Genomic DNA, 23,306 nt, shown 5'->3' on the forward strand with positions numbered 1-23,306 from the left:
CCCCAAGGGCTGTAGGGTGGGGCTCAAAGGAGTCAGTGTGCTAAAATTTCTTCATTTTCCTTGTTAAGAATCAGAGGTGCTAGTTTCAAATCCTTTTTAGTCTGATTCTGTATGCTAGATATTGAATAAGGTGGTTTTATTGTTTTTTGTCACTTTGAATAATATTTCTGTTCATGTTAAAAACAAAATCAACTCTCTGTATAAATATATCAGGTGACCGTTAAGGTCCATGGGCCTCTTGTTCAGTCTTGAACCCTGGACTAGGTAGAGATAGTTTTAAATACTTTCTGTCTCATGTTAATGCTTTGTATGTATATAAAGAGTCTTTGGTGCCACATGTATCGTTCTACACGAGGTTGATATGGGATTCCATTTGTTCTTCAAGATGAAATATTTTACTCTTACAGTTAATGTGTAATTAAATGTTTCTCACAGAAGCAAAACAGTTTGATTGAAAATGTACTGAATAACATTTTCAGAGTAAACAAAATATCCGATTTGTATAATTTATGGTAAACCTAATACAAAATGATGATGGAACATCAATCAATGTAACTATCTACAAATAGCTTGTAGTCTTCACATGTTCAGTTTGTTTTTCCTCAAGCTAAGATAAGGGCAAAAATTGTTATTGAAAAAAATATGTCTTTAATCATGTCATCCATCAAGAGGTCATAAAACATGACCGGTTACTGAGTGCCTCCTCACCTGTGGGAGTGGAACATAAACATGGAATGGGTTCACCCTGTTTTTGTATCAAAATAAACCAAAACATTGGAAGGGACTCCAATTTTTAGGAGATTTTTCACATATTCTTATGTGTAAACTAATCAATCATTTACTTCGGACCTCATTGTGAAAAAGGCTGGCACTGATAAACAGGAGGAGACTTGGACGCTTATGGTAGCAGGACTTCATGAAGAACAATATCATTTGAGTTTTCAATGTTATAACATGAAAGAAAACCTTATAAACCTTTTTTTTATTATGTCGATTTAAAATATAGATTTTGTTCACATTTCAAATAGGTGTAAGTTCAGACATTAAGAAACAATAAAGCAGAATTTGTTCGATTGCATATAGTGTTTGATCAAGATTTTGTACAGATTTTGTATCGCAGGAAAGGATAATCCTGGAACAGATGTCCAAGCAGAACTTAATCCCATATTGATGATTGTCCTATATACAACTCAAGGTGTCATACCTGTGTTATTGACCTGAATAGAGATTGTAGATATATTGAAGTGAGACCTTGCTTTTTTTAAGGGATTAGCAACATGTGGTATTAATATTTAATTTTGCAGACCTTGACCGGGTTGGCTGTTGTTTTATCAATATCTGTCTATAACATTAAAAAGTGGGGAGGGACCATCTAAAGATGGAATATTCTTTGTTCAAATCTGGGATTGTTCCTTTTAATTTGTTAAGTTCTAAGCAATGTTTCAAAAAAAATTGAGAGAGAAAAACTATTTGCAGTTTTGAACAGGAATTACTTAAGACTACAACAGAAGTGATGTAGCTGTATAATCATGTTACCCCTACAATGTGTCTGTTAATATATAAAGAAATAAATCTGATGTTATACATTTTGACTTTGATTCAATGTAATCTATCTTGTGGAAACCTAATGGTGCATCTATTGGGTTTATATCCTATGGGCCTAATTCCTTTGATCTAATAGTGGAGTGAAGTTACCAGAGTTTTTTGTGTATCTCTTGCTCACTTACTGATGAAAATAAACACAAAAACAGCTCTGTAAATAAACTAGTTATTTGGGGGCCACTTGTACTGTACACATGCAGTTTATCAGTCTTGTGCTGTAAGTGTATTCAGATGCTGATACCCTAGCAGCCTGCATTGCTTACAAGACATCTCCACCAATTATAGTTAGATTGATACCAGGTCCTGATGTACAGATGTAAATGTCTGCTTAAATGAGGGAAAAACAAATAGATGTTTGCGCACCTTTGTAGAATTAAAATTAAAGTATTGGATACAGTGATCAGAGTGAAAGCTAACAAGGAATTATTGTGTTTATAAACAGAGAAACAAGATCATTGATTGAAGTTGCAGTTTATTTACATTTAGAGAAAGATTAATCAGTGTTTTGTTTTGAATTACTTTGTTTTCTGGAAAGAAATACCCAGGGAGAGTTACATTAGCAAGATAAATAAATGTTTGATGTTTTTAAACCTATGGCTTAAAATCTTTTAAGCAAAATGTACAGGTTCTGAAGTTTGTTTGTTATTGATATGTATGTTGTTTAAGACTCGGTTAATGATAACATTTTAACTTGACTATTCATTTTTTATTCTGCTGTTATACAGTGCTACAGTATCAACCTTCGGTCTAACCATCATCTTTTCTTTAAAAACTTCTTGAGAACCATAAGATTCAGGGTCATGATATTTGGCTATTAGATTCCTGGGAGAAAGCCAAACATAGTCAGTGAAAAATTGAACATGGCCTGTTTCAACGGTCACAGGGGTCAAATATGGTAAAAAGAAATTCTGTATTACTTCTAAAGAATCAGGAGCAAGTAGCATGCTGGATAGATGTTACAAAGTTTGAGAAGGGAAATTACCTTTATCCATATTCAAGGTGATGGGGGGGGGGGGGGGGGGGGTCAAATTGGTTGAACCACTAAAACAGCATCTTATGAAGAAGAAAAAGGGCGTAGAATCATGATATTCTGTCAGTAGCTTGCTACAAAGATTGCAAACAGAACTGACCTTGACCAATATTCTAGGGCCATATTTGTTGAAGCATTCAAAGAAACTCTTCTGAAAAATGGCTTTGAGTAATGATATCTGGCCAAAATCTTGTTGTTATGGGGTCCTACGAAGTTTGCAAAGCAAAAATAAACCTTTAATTATAGTGATTGTGTTTAACAGCTAAACATGCACAAGACTTGTTCAACTGAAATATAGTTGTAGGTTCAGCACATATTCACATTCAAAATCACCATATACTGTATTTAGAAAAAGCTGATATCTTTTATTTTCTAATTGCTTAACAACAAGATAAGTTATATAGGCCTTCTATGTTTCTCGAAACATAGAAAAATGACTGCATATGAAAATCTTTTACCCAGATTCAATGATAATCAGATCTAGATGTTACTGCTGTGCACCGGTAGTGCTTGACACAGATTATATAAAACTCAAATGTTGCTGCTGTGTTCTTGTAAATAACTTTTTGTTATAAAAAATTGTATAATTCAATGCTGCTGTTGGGCTAATGAGTGTTTTATTGTTATTACAGGAGATGAAATGCCTTGACCCTCCAGTGACTGCAATACTTACCCCACGCAAAGATGAGCCAAAATTTCCATTTCCTGTTCAACAGGTGTGTAGGCAACAACTTTAAACATTTTCAATCTTTTTAATGCATGCTTACTTTCATGAACTTATGTAGGACCATTGCAATGTACCTTTGGATATATGGAGGAAGGACAACAAATACAATGGAAAAAAATAATAGTCGGTGAATTTTGATGAAACGACTAAAATGTAATGGTCTCGTTAATGTTGACAGATCTTCAATAGAGCCATAAACCCTTATTTATGGAAATGAACAAAGGTATTGTATTCTGCATATATTGGCAAGTTTCCGTTGGCCTTGACATGCTATCTAAGGTCACAGAGCAGCCCTACAAGGAAGTCTAGGTGTATCTGGTATCTGGCATCATGTTTTCTAGATCTGTCAATAGAACTAGCTCTGCTTCACCAGACCAAACAATCCCATAACTGCACTGTAATATCCTGAATCTGACATGATTTACATCATTCTCTCTGGCAATACAGCTGATCATCAGGTCCTGTAGGTCTGGTCTGTCCCCTGAATTGTGTCTGAGGTGATCAGTGTAGGCCGCAGGTGTTGATCACTTGTGTTGATTGTCTGTAATCAATATAAACAAATCTAATAAAAGTATATCATTTTCTCCACTTCACTTTGCTTTATGACATTTTAATTTCTTTTTGTGTCTTAATTTTGTTGATTTACACATGCTATTATTTTTTTTTTAAATCTGTTGTTTTGCAGATTGATAACCATGCCATACAGCCGTTCAGGAAAAGTAAGTAGATTTTCATACTGTCAGTTGTAATTCTAATGTGCGACACGGCATCTGACAATCGGAAATTAATAAGACAATAAGATTGGTATAGGATAGAAACCTTACGTGACAAGTGACACACAATTATGGTGAGACTGCATTAGGCACAGACTAGTAATGAATTGTGGATCATACTTTATTTCAATGGTATGAGTAACTGGAGTTTACAATTTTGTTTAGAGGTCCTTTAGAAAACTAAGATATCATTGTAAATCTTAGATGAAATAAATATGACGTTTGTTTTCATGAGAGAATGCTTAACATACTAAAAAAAAAAATATTGACTAGACTAAATGCTATTTACAACAAGACCACTGGAGTCATTTCTATAGTTCCTGTTTAGAGGTTTGCGGTATTGACTGATAGATAATTACTACTAATTAAGTTTTTGTCTGCTATGTCTGGGTTTTCCTGTAAAATTCAGTTTCATCATAAGATTTAGGCTGTAAGAATAAGGTTCCGTTTTAATGTTTTGCGGTAAAGTTTAGCATGTAACATTTAGATTTGATAGTAAGATTTTTTAGTAATATTAGTTAAGGTTACAGTTTTGTCAGTAAGAGAAATTTTATCAGTAAGGTTAAGTTTTTTTCCGTTAGATAAGATTAACAAATTGATTTGACCCGAAAAAGGCCATTAAGGTTTGGCTTTGCTGGTAAAGTTGTGTGAGCCATACAGAGGAAGAGAAAGTAGGCCACCAGGACATTGCCTGTAGACCAGGAACAGATGGGACTAGGACAGGCACACAATCCCATCTCATCTGGCACTGCCTCTCCGTGCCTGCACCACCATGCATGTGTAATGCCGAGGAGCACACTGATTGGCCTGGATGACACCAGCATGGCACACAACACTAATTTGGAGAGCATTCTATTGCTCAAGGTTAGGCTAGTGATGGGAATATTTCTTTATCTAATTATGCATTTGGCAAGAAATAAATGCCTTCATTATTACCATCTTTAGGAGGCCTGTGAAAGGCAGACAAAGTTGATTCAGAGGGCAATTATTGAAATTCAAAGTCTATGGATGATAACTGCAGAGTTTGGTTTCTGTGTTTTTTTCATCATTATTGAATAAATTATTTGGCAAGGGATTATTATATTGTGCTCTTCAAAGGAAACAGTTGTTTCAAGGTCTACCTTCTATTGTTCAAAGGCTTCGGAGATTTGCAGATTTAGTCAAGACACAGGTCTTGATTTGAAGGATGTTTCCAGTTTATGATTGGGAATTCTGCTCTGGCATGGGTCTACAGACAGGTGTTGATAAAAAAATGCATACTATTAATTGCTTTCTATTAAGGCTAGACTTAGTAAATGTGGGTTATAACAAAATACATACATATATATATCAGGACAAATATGCTAGTAATGTTGTTTAAACAGTCTATCATATAACCCATACTTTTTTGTCAGAACAAATGTGTTATGCATAATGCCATAAAAATAACGTACAAATGACATGTCAATCAAACACAGTATATAATGTAAAGGATCCAGGAAGTAGGTACAAGTGAAGTGTTGCTAGCAGTGCTGCTGTCAGCTTGGTAAATACACACAAATCAAGTATATGGAGGGACTGTTCAACATTGGTATGGTGGCAAAGTGCTTATTATACAATTATAGAGAGTCAGGTAACAGAAATAGATAGCAGAAGAATATTGGAGCATTTGAGTCAAGGACAATGATGCAAGAGCACATTGCTTATGTAAAAAAAATTACAATAGAAAGTCTCTTCCGTTAACTTTGACAAAGATGGCAGTGGTGGATTGTGCTGGGTACAATATGTTGTGGGTGTTTTAAAGCATACAGCAAGTTATCCAGTCAGCAGTTCCTGGGGAGGAGAAGTGCTTCACAGGCACGATATATGGGGGAAGTGTCAAAATGTACCACACAGTTGTGAGAATGTGATGATTTGTTGTGACATGTTCCCCCACCACCTGCCAAGTCTTCCATCTTAATAGCCATCAGATGTTAGCCACACATCATCACTGTAGACAGTTAACAACAGACTTGTACATGTACAACATGGAATGGTCACACAGAATTGTATTTATTCTCCTTTTTCTTCATCCGGGATGGTTGTATTTGATGCTTTGACTAAAAAATAAATGAATGCATAATACTCGACTGGGGCTTGGGTAATGTGACCAAAAAAAATTTGACAAAAAAATGTACATAAACTTTAATGTTGTATTTAACAAGTATTCAACATGGCCCAGACTATAATAGATTACTGAAGCTTTTGGTGACAGAATGAATACCTGTAAGACAAGTATTGGAATCATCAAAGTGTGCACGCCTGGTGTAACGTGTACTGTAGAGCTGTAGATGAGGTGTTCTATCACACCATCAAAACCAGGAGGACAGTACTCTTACCTTGACATCCATCACCACATCACTGCTCGCCATCTCGGCTCATCAACAAAAAATCCAACCAACTGGTCTTTCGCTTTCCACCTGATTGGTGTTCTTCAATTGCAATGTGACAGATGAGATATATTGGAGGTACAATACAAGATAGAAGCAGGATAATGGCAAGGGGGCGAAGACTTATATATATAATTACTCACGAAGATGTTCATTGCTGAAGAGTATAACCTGCAGTTATCCCAGGGGGCCTTATTCCTAGAAAAGGGGTGTAATGAGCTGTGAGCTTAATATATATGACCTAATGAGGATGCTTGCTGTAATAAAAGCACTACAAGAAATTTCAATAGTGTAACTGAAATTGATTCTTTTGGGAATTTCTGAAAAATGTCAAACAACTTCTGGCACCAGAATGGCACTATATAAGATCATACAGTGATTCATTGAGCAAAAACAAAGTTGCCTTTGATTTTGATTGCGCCAAGAGTACATTGCAAACAAGTATTGCACCAAGAGTTCTTCGCAAACAAGGATTGCGTCAAGAGTACATTTCAAACAAGGATTGCGCCAAGAGTACATTGCAAGCAAGGATTGCACCAAGAGTACATTGCAAACAAGGTCTGTGCCAAGAGTACATCAGAAAGAAGGATTGCACCAAGAGTACATTGCAAGCAAGGATTGCACCAAGAGTACATTGCAAACAAGGATTGTGCCAAGAGTACATTGCAAACAAGGTCTGTGCCAAGAGTACATCAGAAACAAGGATTGCACCAAGAGTACATACAAGTTAAAAGAAAGACTCAATGTTTCTTTGACAACTGACCTATTCTATTTTCCTAGTATTTGTGCATTTGGCTAGGTCACTAGATGTTTGTCTGTATTCCTTCAGAATTGAACAGGTCATTATCAGATCTAAAAAAAAAATCCCATTTTAATCTATTTTGCCGTCTCAAAACTGTCTGTAGCTCAGTGAAAAGAGTTCACATGTCTGTGGAGGTGTACATGTTCAGAAAAAAATCTGCCTCTCAGTTGAAGTCAACAAAGTGTTCTAGTCTCGTCTAGAATTGTGTTATTAGGTTTCTGGAGGTTAGGTTTCTGACATCCTCCATAAGATGACTTGTCAAGGCCTCAGGTCTATAAGGAAGTATGTATGGTAGTGCCTCCCTGCTGGCAACAGTATTGTTAGAGTTGTTGACAGTAATGTTTGGGTTGTTGACATTACTGTTGGGGTCATTGGCAGTAAGGTAAGGGTCATTTACAGATATGGTAACCATCAAACTTATTGATGGTATTGTTAAGGATACGGTAACCAAGGAAATTATTAACAGGTATTTTTATCGATACAATAACTTAAGGAACTTATTGACAGGTCACTTTCTAGTGTTCTATTTATAGGTGTATTATTTCCCACTAGGCTTTCAGTGCATAGATAATAATTAGACACTTGACTTGCCTCCCAGACAGATATTTATAGAAATACATGTTGGATCTTCTCATGTCTAGTAGCAGTAACTTAAGCACTCTGTGGGACCCAGGTCTTATGTTTACAAGGATTTATATCGCAAGGTAGTCATGTTTCTCATTTCCCTTGGGTGATTGTTGTCTATCGGCACTTTGGTTTTCTAGTCTATTTCAGTTCATTAGACTCACAGTAATAAATTGTATTTACTAGTTGATTACATTTCATTTCTGTATATTATCTTAAGTTCAACTGAGATGAGGATATAATTATAAAATATAATATGAGATGGCTATATAATGATTGTGTACTTATTGTGCATCTACATATTAAACCACAGAAGTGTTGGTTTACGTATGTTTAGATCAGTGTAGTTGTGAGTAAAGCTACTGTTTTGTGTAAGTCTGGTTTTAGCACCAGCTTTGTGGGTTAAAAGACACGGTTTACTCTAGGGAGATTGGCTGTTATGTTAGCCTCTATTTTGTCTTGTTGAGTTCAGAAATTAATGATAAAGTAATGAAGATGAATGGTCATTGTGAGTTGGTCCTAATAAGCTTCGATTGAAAACCCCCAACAGACCTATATCTTTTTAATCGGCTAATATTGTTGCCACTGTGAAGCAGTGGGAAACAAAGATAAATTGGTAAAAGTCATGTTTTGGAGAGAAACCCAGACGTGTGGTAATGTAGGTCAGTGGTAATTGGCTGAGTGTCCTGTTTGTGTGTGGGGAGACAGAAGCTGGGGGTAGTCAGAAAATGGTTCAGTGTCTTACACATATTTCTTAACAAGTAATTACTAATAGCAAATAGATTCAGTTCTGATGCTCTGTACAACCCTTGAACGTTGGTCTATTGAAATGTGTTCATTTTCCAGGGATATATTATGAAAATGTTATGAGTGATTTAATGTCAAATCATTGTATTTGCTGAACCTTATTTTCTGATTGTTGTCACATTTCTTTTATGAAAGTACAGCTACATATGAATTATAAACAGAGGCAAAATGTAGGGCACATTTCAGGAGGTCAAAGGTCAAGTCATGGTAGTGTTATTACAGACAATAACCTCTTTATCACTCTGGATCACTTCCTTATGAAACTTTATAGAAGTGCCTATCATGATGGTTGCATAACACGTACAGGTTCATATCAAAAAGGTCATGACAAAGGGCCAAGGTCAAATTATTATGATGCTTGTTTTGCTGGAATTTGGAGACCTGCTACTTTGTGGTGAGAATTATCTCACACAGATCAGAACAAGTAGTTCTGAATAACTGTTCTCTGTTGTTCGCCACATTTTATGATTTAGAATTGATTTAAGTTATGTAATAAAAAAATATTTCACAATTTCTTGTTGTTGTTTGAACTTTTGTTAGAAACAAACCATAAATCAGCTAATGACATGGAACATATTCTGGAACGTGACTGTTACCGTTTACGCTGCGTAACATAGGATTTAATATGTTTTGATATTTATAAGCTACATTATTAAGTGGAGTTGACATAACCATATTACTTCCGAAGTGTACATTATGTGTAGCTTACTTGAGAATGTGTGTATTGACTAGTGTTTGTTGTATTGGAGATGTGGTTTGTGAGGGATGATTATAATACATCACGCCAGTGTGTCGCCTATGACTGATGACCCTGATGGATAAACCAGCACCGTTCAATTTCATCTGTCATTGAGCTGGATTGGTGCTGGTATCTCAGAAAAGGGCCTTTCCATGTTCAATTAATACCTAAGTTCTGTTTTTCTAAGGATTACATGTTCTCAATTATTTTTTCAACTAGTTACAACTTTTCATTATCTCAACTCAACAATTTACTTTTAACTTTTTAAGGATGCCTTTTTTTGCACCATTAATTAAAAGTATTAAAGAACCAAAACATGTGTTTATTTTACAAAAATTTGAAGTCTTCTAGGTTAAAAATGAAAATAAAACATGCTTTACCTTATAATCCACTATTCTTTACAAATGTTAAAATTAAACTTTATTTATTTTACAACATTTGTGAAACAGGAGTTTGACAGAAAGTTTAAAAGGCATGATGAGTCAAAGGTCAAGGTCACTTACTGAAAATGAAACTTTACAGAAAATCACTTGTGATCACTTAAATAGCCATATTTCTTGACAGATTCCCTGAAACTCAATATTCGTTACCAGTCCAAAGATTAAGTCTATTGTTGCTTAAATATTCGTTACCAGTCCAAAGACCAAGGCTATTGTTGCTTAAAAATAGAATACACTTATTTTTTTGGCATATTACCTATGCGATGTAACTGAAATACATTTTACTGTTCCAGTTTCAAGCTAAAACTGTAGCTTGTGTACTTAACAAATTTGTTATCCATAGAAAATTATGATGTCTGTATTTTTTTTACAGAACCAGAGAAGCTTCTTGAGCCTATATTAGATAAACTAACGGACAAGACATCAGAGAAGGATAAAGTGCAGGAGAAAGTGTGTGAGGAGATCAAACCGCGTCCAACAGATATCATACCCAGCAAGCCTGCCATTTCTCGAAGGATCAGCATCCAAAATGGAGGATTGTAAGTAATCATTCTTGTCAAACAAAGAGTTGTGATTTGCAGTATATATTATAACAAGACTATACCAAGTCCAGTGTAATGGTCGGCAAGATCTGATGGTTATGTGTAATGGTCGGTAAGATCTGATGGTTATGTGTAATGGTCGGTAATATCTGTTGGTTATGTGTAATGGTCAGTAAGATCTGATGGTTATGTGTAATGGTCAGTAAGATCTGATGGTTATGTGTTATGGTCGGTAAGATCTGATGGTCCAGTGTAATGGTCAGTAAGATCTGATGGTTATGTTTAATGGTCGGTAAGATCTGATGGTTATGTGTAATGGTCAGTAAGATCTGTTGGTTATGTGAAATGGTCAGTAATATCTGATGGTTATGTGTAATGGTAAGTAAGATCTGTTGGTTATGTGTAATGGTCGGTAAGATCTGTTGGTTATGTGTAATGGTCGGTAAGATCTGTTGGTTATGTGTAATGGTCAGTAAGATCTGATGGTTATGTGTAATGGTCAGTAAGATCTGATGGTCCAGTGTAATGGTCAGTTAGATCTGTTGGACCAATTTAATGATAAGTTAGTAAATGTTTTCTGTGGTCAGTAAGATCCGATAGTCGAGAGAAATGGTTAATGATTTATTCTTTTGCCAAAAGAAAAACATGACTTGTACATTAAAATAATTACAGCTGACATTATTTTTGTACATGTGTGGTAATCTTGAACTTATAAAGTCATGTTACCTTTGGCCTGGGGATGACACATGTTTGACTTGTTAGTTTCTGTGAGGATATTGTTATTTCATTTTAGTCTCTTTACTACAGTTTTCCTGTTTCCAAAATAAAAATTACAAAATATTTTTATTTGGCATTAATGATTTGAAGGTTATTACTGTAAAGTTCCTTGATAAAGCCTAAAGCCTAACGAATAAAAGAGGAAAGGAGAATTAAATATCAATTGCAAAGGCGATCTTATGATGGTGGGAACCAAGATCCCTCAAGGCTCTCTGTTGTTCACGGATATGATATTGAGTTAAGATTTGATTGACATATATATCTGATGTGGGTTTCAACAATAACAACCATTCAGAAAATTGGATTGTATCAAGACTTCCGTTCTTTATGCAATTAATTCAGCAGAAATGAGTGCAATTGTTTTGCATAATACAGTGACCTAAAGATTTTTAGATAGGACTTTCACTGGTGCACTGTATGCTGGATTTGATTGGCAAAATCTGATCATTCATCAATGGGAAGGAATTTGTTTTGAGGATATAATGGTGACAATCTAATCTTGAGTGGGAAAAAAATCTTGCCTAACATTTTCAGGTGGGCTGGAATTTGTTTTGTAAATCTTGTGCTATTTATGTGTAAACATTTGAGGTGACAAAGATTAATCATGGGGGAGTTGACATGACTTGGCTGTGATTTAATGAGCTTCCAGTGGCTCTTTGTGGCCCGCTAATGGAAATGGAATATAGTTCACTTTATTTTCAGCAGGACTGTTTAGATAAACTAAGTCATTTTACCCATGTTTGAAGTTACAAAGTAGTTTTGAATTTATAAAAACATGATTAGATGGAGTTACTACCAAAAATGTGTAACATGATACATGTATCGGTGGTACATGTATCCTAAAAGTTATGGGACTGGTTGTTTTTAATTTGTAACTTTAGTTTAATGTGATAAAAATCTGAACATTTATTTGAAACCCTGTTGGTTTGACCTTGTTTGGGTGAATTGTTTTGTGACTGTTGACCTCTGTCCCTTCACCTTTACAGATAAGATGATCTCTTGTCTGTCAGTTATATGGTCTGATAGTCATCACTGACAAAATAGGATAATATTTACATTATCAGATATATATCTTATCTCTGATTCTCTCCTTATGCATAATATTTACCAGGACAAAATTTCTAAGATATCCTTTTTAAATGTGGATAGAGAATTATTATCATCAACTTAAAAAACACCTTCGATTATTGTTTATTTAGTGATAATGCAAGTGGAAGCATTTAAATTGTGGATGCGATAACTCCTAAATTCATAGCTTATCTCTGACTCGGGTTATTTCCTTTTGAAACAACAGACAAACGCACATTTTAAGCGAGTTTTAGATACGAAAAAGAAAATTGTGTAACTGTGCATGTCGGCTTTTCTGGTTACCTTCCAGGCCAAACAACACCGATATGTGATGTCCATTCCATGACAGGCTTCCAAAGAAAGTCTAACTCGACCAATCCAGATACTGGACTAGAGTAGAGTGCGTAGAGATAATAGGCTGCAATGTGTTGTCATTGACGGTATAGGATACCATACAGTGATTATAGATCAGGTTGTAAGAGTTGTCTCCCTCAGCTCAATTCTGAGTGAAAGAAAATTTTGGTGATTGGCATTAGCCTAGGTATAAACCAAGTGGCTTGTTTACCTCCTGTTTGTCTAGCCTTGTATAAAATGTCTCAAGGCCCTGCCTAAATCTGCCAACACTGACTACACAATCGCTTTTCATGTACCCTGTACATTTGATATATACTCCAACATGAATGAAACCTGGTATTTAATACTGTAAAGCAGTTCTATTGGAAAGTCAATAAATACTTGTTTGAATGGTATTGCATTACACTACATGAAGCAGGCAGCAAAGGGGTAGACTTCAATGAGAAACTCCTAACAATGGATAATGCTATGATAAATTCTGTTAACTTTCATCAGAAATATGAGACTCATTGTCATATAAAAAAAACAGAAGTATGAAAGCAATGTTACTTTCATTTGCACAGTAATTTAATATTGCATGAAAATTATTTTAACTATTTTTATGTTATGATTGTTTAAACCTGAATATGAAAAAGAAAAAATTAAAGGAAAAAACAAACATATACAAAACAAAAATCTGAATGAAATATTGATTAAATATTGATAAACAACAGTTACTAAAAGGTAACTGATCATGACATCAGATTAGAAGGGACCACATGAATATGCAATAATCTGAAATTGGAATTTTTTTTCCAAAATTTCATGCGAAAAAAAAAAAATGTTGGATGAATTGATACATAAAAAAGGGTGTTGCAAAACTAAGATTTATTGAATTCATTAGAGTTGGGAGGAATATGTGCATAAGAAAACTTCAGGAACCTAACCAATAATGTTCAACTGCAGAGATATAGCAGCAGGAGATTGTTGTACATTTATTGATGATGTCAATGACAGTTAGTGAAGAGATTTATACTGGAAAAACACTCATGCATTTTTTATGTAGGAGATATAAACAGCTCTCAAAATTGATTTGCTCTGCATTAATATTAGATTAAAGTGTCTACCCTTGGCTAATTCCTCTTCAATAGAGGTTTCTTGTCTCCATGTAAAAGCATTTCTGAGTTCTGCTAGATGCATTCTATGATCGGCTAGTCAAAAACGAAGTCTTGTCAGTCATCAGCAGCTCTGAGATCTCGCCTTTCAACATACACAGAGAAACATATATTAATTGACTTGTGGATGCAGGCAGATCTGGCCAGACTGTACCTGATAAGTAGTAGGTTCTGGGACATGTGTGAGATTTCAGCCTGCCATTATTTGATGTGGCCTGTCACCAATGGCCCTAAAAACAACTCGCCTCATTGAAGCATGGCAACACTCCAATAATGTCTGCTTGCTAGTTTAAAGTTGTTACGACATTTGTGTATTACCCTGCGAGATGTTATCCCAATCTGGGGCTGTTGATGCCCTTGTACACGAACAAACTTGTCATTTAGTGTGCCATATTTTCTATATTGGATTTTCATCATTCTTATATTGGACTCCAGAATATTTACAAATCAGAGCCAGACAAATGTCAAGAAAACAGCAAAGGACGGGTACCCATATGGCTGTTTCTTGGACAGATTTGATATCGTTGTACTTTGTGTAGCACATTGAGACAAAAAATCCTTGTACACTCTACATTATCATTATAATCTCTGTAATGAAGTAAGAGGGGTATGCTGGAATCTACTCGTGTTTTTGTTTGTGGATGAAAAACTTGTCTCGACAACTACTTCTTAACTGCTAAACCAATTTCAACTCAACTTTTTATGCATGTTTGGTGCGTTATGTAGTTACGCACTTCCTGTTTAAATTTTAGATTCAGCTTTTTTCTCGGGTCCAGTGCTCCTTCTGTACTTTCCACACCCTGTCCAAACACCCAGTTTTCTTCTGAACTATCTGATCAATCAAAATAAAACTGTGAGAGTTATATGTGGGGATCTACTTACATTGAACAGTCAACTTTAAATTGTTCGAAATTCAATATGGCCCGGTGCCCTCGGATTGGCTTAGACAATTACAGGCAGGTATAACTCAAGTTGTATTGTTCCAATTCTTTCAGAGAGTGAAACATCAGGATATAATTAATGTTGAACAATTGACTTTCAAGGTTTGGGATTCGTGATGACTGCTTTGGCCTCTGGGCTGTTTGGCAGATTTGAATTTTATCATTTGCTGTGTTTAATTTGCAACTGCTGGAATAGTACAAGATATATTTGAAACAGTTCCTAATATAGTCAGAACTTGTTGGTTTGACATAAATAATACACGATGGTCAAGTATGAGAATGCTTTTAATGATTCAGGTTACCAATGTCAAAGTCACTATTACTATTTATGGTAAATCATTGTCATCATTCAGGCTTTAGTTTTCATTAGGTTTAATCTAACTTAATACAGTAGTCAAGTATTAGAATATTTTGAAAGGGTTTGTGTTATGTTGTGTAAAGCTAAAGTCAAAATCTCAGTTTTTTTTAACTGTATATAAATTCTTTTTCACATGAGAAACTTTCTAAACTATCTTGAAGAACTTAAATGTGTACAGTCCACTGAAATTATTATCTGAGAATAAAGTTGCTAAAGTGACCCATAATTAGGTACTGTTAACTGGATGCAGGGACTGTCTCATTATGCTCGGTAACAGACTGCTGTGTAGGAGAGGGGTTTTATGTCGTTGTGATACTATGTTTCTTCATTCTAGTGTCACTGATAAAATGTTTGTTTTCATCTGATTTAAATTCTTTTCGAAAATTGTCAAATTATCTTCGGATTTTAGTACGATTGTATGAAGATAGTGGCTTTGCATGCTTGCTATTGTTTGCCAACCATGGAATAGTTTGCAATAGGCGATCTCCACAATAACAGTTTTAGACTTCAGTTGCTACTTCGGGATTCAAACGAATGTCTTTTACAAGACAGTGGATGTTTTTTGTGTGAGAGACTGTAATTCACAAACAAATGGATGGGTTTGGGTGATTGTGCTGTTGTGGCAGCTTGCTTGTTGCTGGTTAAATTAGCCATTCCTTTTTCTGTAGAATGAAAGGTTTGACTATTGTCATTCAGCATCTTCAGGGCTCAATGGATCGAAGGTCATTTACATAAACCAGTGTAATTTGTGGATGTTTAGTTTGTGTCTTGTCTCTTTAACTTAGAAGGGCAGTTCATCATATGCTGCTGGTATATGTATACAGGTCATGTTTGTATTGGAGAGACAATCTAGCATGTTGCAATGTAGTGGGATATATAGATTATTCAGTAATAGACCAACAGTTTATTATGTATACTGATATATACATGTACAATGTTCGAGCGACATTTGATCATGAGTATATAGGCTAAACCGGCCTTTAAGATCAAGGGGACAATTCATCATACTTTGCAGTCATTTTGTATGATGAATTGTCCATAGACAATAGTATTGATGTTAGTGATGCCATTACAACAGTATATCCCTGAAATACCTAGTGCATAGAACATAGAAAACACAAAAGAAAGATGATCCGGGGAAATTGATTTGATGAAAATGGTATAGTTCTGTTCATAGCACCTGCTTGAAAAATATGACTTTTAAAAAACCTGATGTGGGATAATTTTTAAAAATCATACTCTAACAGTATGTGCGATCTTGCAACTCAAATTGCTGTAAGACATGACTGAAATTCTGCTGTAATGTAATTTTGCTGTTAACTTGTACATCATATTTCGCATTCCTAATGAAATGGTCTGAGTTTTATCAATTTTGTAACAATATCACTTAAATCTGGGAATGAATCAGATCAACAATTACACACAAGTATGAAATTGCTCATTACTTTCTTTAGGTCACTGCTTTTCATTGTATTTTTTGCTGTTTTTCTGCTCCACTGGCGTTTTTACAGATTATCAAATATTTGGTGCTATAATTAAAGGGATGGAGAAGTGAAAGCATTGCTAGGGGCTAGCTTCTGTTGCCATGTTAATGATTGTGTCTATCACTATGACAATGGCTGTATTGATAATGGTCCTGAAACTCGGGGTTGGAAATCATTTATCATGTGGAGTAAATTGTCCCTCATGGGTAAAAAAAGCAAAATCCTTAGATATTACCCATCTAGAATTTTGATAAATCACATGGGATATAGTAAAGCATATGTTTGTGGTTTAATTAAGTACAGAATGTTTGACATTTTTATAACTCTGTTTCATAAAAAGCATTGTAAGGGATTATTGTTTATACATGTATAGAATGTTAAATGTTAAATCTTTAATGGTGATTCTGAAATGCTACAGCCATAAAGGAACTTTGACATAGATGCTGAACATTATAGAATCCTAAACTGGGCCAGGGATTTTTTTCTTTTTCTTATATTGATGAATATTTATATGATCCATATTTTCATCAAAATTTAAAACAAAAGTGGTTTGATGAAATTTTTGATAAAACATAATGCTATGATGTAGGTGTCTGGTGTAAATTGAATGTTAATTTGCTGATCAAATGTCATCAGTCGAAATCTGCCACGTTGAAAACCCCACACTGGGATCTGAAGATTGGCCGCCCTGTGGTAGTGTTATTGCCCCTTTCTGTCATACTGTTACAGTAAATGGCGAGCATTCATGTTCTGATATCAAATTCCAACTGTTAATTCCTAGATGGATTCTCATTGCCCTGCATTTGTCACCAGATAGAAATGCTCACCATAGAAATATTGACCTTGTTACTGCAAATGGCTGCTTCACCATTTGTTAAAGCAGTTATATTAAAAGATGCAAAATTCAGTCATTAAATATAACGCATGAAGTGATATTGTTGGATATATTAGTTCCCGATGGGCTGTAAAATGATACAAAAAAAACACCACACCCACACAATCCATTGAATACAATGTAGTTATGTCTATAATTACTTGTCTGTGTATCAGTCATGTTAGGTAACATATCAAATATTGAATCAAACACAAATGTGACTACTACATTTCTCCATCAGTTTCATCATTTGTTGAAAGTGTGCATACATAAGCTATATATAGACAATTAGTTGTATCAATAGTCAATACAGTAAGATAAATGATCACAAGGGCGATATGGATTAGGAGAGGATTCTGTACATTGAGGTGTAAGTATGGGAACCTTATTTTAGGAGTTCACCACATTGCATGAACAGGTATCGATTCCTACACAAGGCTTTCTGTCAATTTGGTCATAAAAGGGAAACGCATTGTGACCTCAATTGGCCAACATGTTGTCTTGCGCAGTTGGATTGGTTGACATCTTCTTTTCAAGAACAATATAAATACAATAGAAATTTCCTATTGTGCTCATGGGAATACTCAAAACACTGTCACCTATATATTTTAGTTTTTAAATAGAGGTTTGGCCTGGAGTAATGTTAGTTCTACTAATGATGGTGATAGTATTGTGTATCCTTTGTTCCACTGACAGTGTGACAATTTTACTATTGTTTATCCTTTGTGTTATTGATGCTAGTTGTGTTTTGTTTGTCCACACATTGGTAACAATTGTCTTATAACTGACTTTTGTGTATTTGACAGTGACATTGCTGATGATCTTGATGTCAGTGAAGACAGTGATGTGGAGAGGGTAAGTGTTTTTCAGTCATTACTGACAGGTATGGATCTGTGTTATACAAACACAAGTCGGTTTAAGAATGCATAATGTATTTAGTTCCTGTGTAGGGTGTACAATTCCAGTAGCCTAACAACTGGGGCAACTAAATTTTTAGGTCAGGGCAATTAAAAAAAAAAAAAAAAATACCATGAAATTATAGGTTAGGCTTGTAGAACTTTTCAAAATAGGGCTGTTGGCTAGTACTTTAATTAATGAAATTGCACACATTATGGTGATATAAGAAACGTAAATTTTGAATATTTATTACATGCAAAAAGCAATAAATTTCAAAATATGCAAGAAAAAAAGTATGATTTAAAAAATTGAAATATGGCTTACACATTTTGGAAGCTTACCAAAATGAATATGTATTGATTTATTAAGAAAATAATTTGTTGAGAGAGATATTTTAAATGTTTTTATTATAAGAATGTTGAAAATGGATGACGTTGAATTAGAACAAGATTAGTAGCACTGACGTACTTGTGAACCGTAAAAGTCCTTTAAAATATCCGTTATGATCATAAATCATGTAAGAAAACTATTTCCCAACTTGTTTTTGTATCAGATTTATGACTCTCTGCTGTCATATGTCTGCAGACTTGTTAAGACATAAAATATGACTGTCTGCTCCTGATGGGGTACAGAAACTGGCTTCAGGTCTAGACAGCCACATGATGGCAGCAGTAGACACGAGTAAAACATGGCCGTTCCAACACCACTTGCCAAAGCAGCAGACACTAAACGCACATTGTGCAAAAACACCAAATTGAAGTATCATTATTGATGATTGTTTTGACTTCTTACTACTTTTATGAATCTTGGGTTATTGTGTTCATAAAATGCTACCTAAACTCATTCAACCCTGAAGACACGTAAGAACGCTTCCAACTCAAAGGCTGGAATATTATGAAATTTCAGGGGTGAAGGAGTTAAGGTGAGGATAAATACCAATAGAAATTATCAGTTTATACATTGAAATAACATTCAGAGAATACTTCTTAAATCTGGATTACATCACCCACACAGTTGAAAGTCAGAAAATTTAAGTACATATTTAAGACTTATTTCCCCAAAAATAAGTTTCAATTAATTCAAAAACATTGTGTACAACATTGGTAAATGAGCAAACTCATTTTACTTGTGAGAATGTGAGAATGTAAGATTTTGCAAAGTGTTAGAAAAGTGCAGTTATCCTGGTGGAAATTGATACTTGTACCCATGAACTTGGAATCTAAAATGCTGAGGTTTCCGTACAATTCAAGTGCATCTTATCAAGGAATTCAATATGTTTCTCAAGCTTGTATGTTTATTGCACAGCTTTTAGTATCTGATCACAGATGTTTCTGATCAAATTCAAATTATATAAGCTTGTAATTGTCAGCTTGATGTGTTATATGTTTTAGTAGGTTTTATGTAGTCTGCTTTTTCCAGATCTGACTGTACCAGTTTACCTCTGTAAACCCTGGATTTATAATTTTATTTCTGTGGAAATTTCTGCTGGTGTACTGTCCTTGTGTACTTGTGAAGCGTGATATTTCTTCAAAACAGGATATGAAAGTTTTGATCTTAGCTAACAGGTGGCTCTTTATGTGAATTTATATGATTATAAAATTCGCTAGATTCCACTTAAAATCATATCACAAAATGCTGATACACTTTCCATTTGATAGCACTGAGGTTCCATTATTACAATTTCCATCTTTGAAATTGTCATCAAACTAGTAAGTCGTTTTTCTGTCAATGTTGTCATCAAAAGTGACATTACACTGGGACTTGGTCCTTGGGAAGTATTCTTGCTGAGGTATTAAATTTTTAAGAAGTGGTGCTATGTTACTGTACTTTGCCAGTGAATAAATGGCTTTCTTCTCCAAAACAAAAATTGGTCAGTTTCAAGTATGCATTTGTTTTCTTTTCTGACAAAATATTCTGAGGAATAAAGTGTCCTTATTTTCACAAGGTCACACACTATCAAAAGAAATATTAACCATGCAAGTTCAATGAAATATATAAATTCCTGAATCTGTACTTTCTATGAGAAACTTGTAAATTTTACAAGTTGCACTCGTATCCTCTTTGAGCAAGCATGTAAAAATATAGCAGTTCCATTTCACCTTCTAGCACTTCAACCAATTTTTTTGTGGAAACTACAAATTCTGTAGTTTTGATGTTAAATAACTGTTATATGATATGATTTGACGTAAAAGGTGTTCACTTGTCTTGAAAATTATCTTTCACCTGTGAACATCCTTATTGAACATCCTTGTTTGTCACCTCTGAACATCCTCATTGAACACCTGAACATCCTTGTTTGACACCTCTGAACAACCTCGTTGAACAACTGAACATCCACATTTAACACCTGAACATCCTTGCTTGACACCTGAACATCCTCATTGAACACCTGAACATCCACATTTAACACCTGAATATCCTCGTTGAACACCTGAACATTCTTGGTTGACACCTCTGAACATCCTCGTTGAACACCTGAACATCCTCGTTGAACACCTGAATATCCTTGTTTGACACCTCTGAACATCCTCATTGAACACCTGAACATCCTTGTTTCACACCTCTGAACATCCTTGTTGAACACCTTAACATGGTCATTAAAGAGGTGTGTCTTGTTTGTAGACTGTTATATGCTGCTTTGTGAACTTATTAGTGATCAGCTGATGAGCAATTGGTTTTCCCTTTTACGATAGAAAATATTTATTGACAATTTCAATAATCGAAATAATCGGTTCGTTATTAAATTCAAAGTGTCAACAAATGTGTACATTAATGGCCATTTATTCTTATGACTTTTACAATATGATTGACAAAACTGCAAACATACTATATGATTGACAAAACAGCGAACAAAGTTATCGCTTTATTCAAGTTTTTAATCCCATAGTTTAATTACAAACCGATTATTGATTATGATTTGATACCGATTGCCCATCAATAGTGAACTATTACTTTGTTTGTTCTCCGTATCTTGTGATATGATCTATTGTGGAATGCAAAAATGTCTTCAATTTATCAACAAGTGCTCATATCAAATAAAGCCTTCAATACACAAGTGTTTACTAGGAATAATGTCCCTTTTAAATGACAGAATCTGCTAAGAGGAATGATATATGTTCCTGTTTTTAAAGTTTGGCAAGTGTTTCATGAAAGTAATGAGTCAGAATTATGACTAATTTAAATGTACCAGACTCGACCCCAATTCTCCCAACAACTCAGCATTCTGTACTTACTCAACTACAGCAGACACAACGACATTTGAATTGTTGAGTTTCTCATCAACACACTGCTGAAAAGGTGTTGCAGAAACAAATTTGGTCCAGTATTGTTTCAGAACGGGAACAATTCTTTACAACTACCTGGACAAACTTGACTATCAATGAGTAACACTGACTTGTTGATGTCAGAGTAATGGAGGGGTTGATAGGATCAAGTCATTTCAACACATGGATTTCCTGTCAGAATCTTGGAGTTTCTCGGGAAGTCATAAATGAGGTGTGACATTGTTAGCGTCGATGTTGCACTAAATGGTAGATTATTAACTCATTCACCCCTGAAGACACATTTGAACTCTTCCGATTCAAAGGTTGGAGTAGTTCATTATAAAATTTCAGGGGTGAATGAGTTAAAGGGATGGGCAGGAGTTAGGTTTGTTCTAGATGTACATACATGGTATATACTGATGTCCTTGACTACATGTGTGATTACCTTATCAGACTTTATTTTGCCGCAGTTGGTGCATGAAATCAAACACAAGTAAGGAGTTAATCATTATGGTATCAAGTGATGGATGGATGCTTTTCAAATTTCAAAGCGTTTTATATATTTTTTCACTAGAAACAGGTTGTATATGGCGAGTAGGATGACTGTCAAAATTTCATCTCTCACAGGAAGTATTCAGCTTCTAGTGATGAAAGACATTTCAATTATATAATGCAAGTTGATACTTCAACAGGAGGGTCAAGGAGTGTATGCAAACTTTCAAAATATATAGGGCCAGGAAAATCAATGAATGACCAAATATAATAATACCTGTACCAACTAATTAAAATGAAGATGACAAATTCCTTGTGCACACAGTGTGAACTTTGAATGTGTATTCATGACAATTAGGTAGAGCTGTAGACTGCGACTGATTAGACATAAATGAGTGGGCTATATTGGGATGGGGAGTAAGAGGACCGGGATGAAGGTAAGACTTCCTGTAGAAATCAATAGTGCCTCCCATTAATACGTCACATCTGGCAGGCTTTGTGTATATCTGACATGGGAAAACAGCAAACTGTGATGGAATTGGTCTAGATCTCCCAAGACACCTTAAACGCATCGTTTTGCAGCACTGACATAATTTGTGAAGCCACAATGTATAGGCATTATGTGCGTAAACTTTTGTCTTGTTGGTAGCATGTTTTGGAAAAGAAACTGTTCTCAAGTCATAGGTTTACTGTCTAAATACTGGTAGTTAAGGCCATGTATTCTATAATCAACCGTTCCAAATTTTATTGAGTGAAAGAAATTGCTCTTGCTTCATACCTTGTAAATTTGACTTGAGTGGTGGCAATAACAATGATTGCAGTATAACACCAAACAAAATCTGTGAAGTGCTATCTTAATTTCTCAAAATTAAGACTCAGTTTTGAAAATGAAAATGCCAGGCTCTTAGTAGGAAATTTCATGTTTGCGTAGGAGGTTTAATGTGTGATTTGTGATTGAATGAATCACTGTCTGTGTACTAGTTAATAAATCGGAGCAGGAAAGAGTTGTGATAAATCTGTCAAAACGTGTTCCATTTGCTTTATTGATTTTGTTTATTTGGCTATTATGATTATAGGTTAGATGATGGATATTCTTCGACCTCCCCTCAGATATGTTTCATTGTTATGTATTCGTGTTTATAAAAAGATG

At 34.9% G+C, this 23,306-nt stretch overlaps 1 protein-coding gene across 2 annotated transcripts in view; it reads left to right on the top strand.

Moving 5' to 3' along the window:
* LOC110457228 (AF4/FMR2 family member 3-like) overlaps positions 1-23,306 on the top strand; it is a 121,055-nt gene that overhangs the window by 28,335 nt on the left and 69,414 nt on the right. For both annotated transcript variants that reach the window (XM_021508402.1, XM_021508403.1), the window contains exons 5-8: positions 3,265-3,348; positions 4,045-4,078; positions 10,326-10,491; positions 18,311-18,359. In XM_021508402.1, the coding sequence (XP_021364077.1) occupies positions 3,265-3,348; positions 4,045-4,078; positions 10,326-10,491; positions 18,311-18,359 (333 nt within the window). The remainder of the gene's footprint in view (positions 1-3,264; positions 3,349-4,044; positions 4,079-10,325; positions 10,492-18,310; positions 18,360-23,306) is intronic.

Source organism: Mizuhopecten yessoensis, unplaced genomic scaffold (genome assembly GCF_002113885.1).
Source record: "Mizuhopecten yessoensis strain PY_sf001 unplaced genomic scaffold, ASM211388v2 scaffold9049, whole genome shotgun sequence".
Lineage (NCBI taxonomy): Eukaryota > Metazoa > Mollusca > Bivalvia > Pectinida > Pectinidae > Mizuhopecten > Mizuhopecten yessoensis.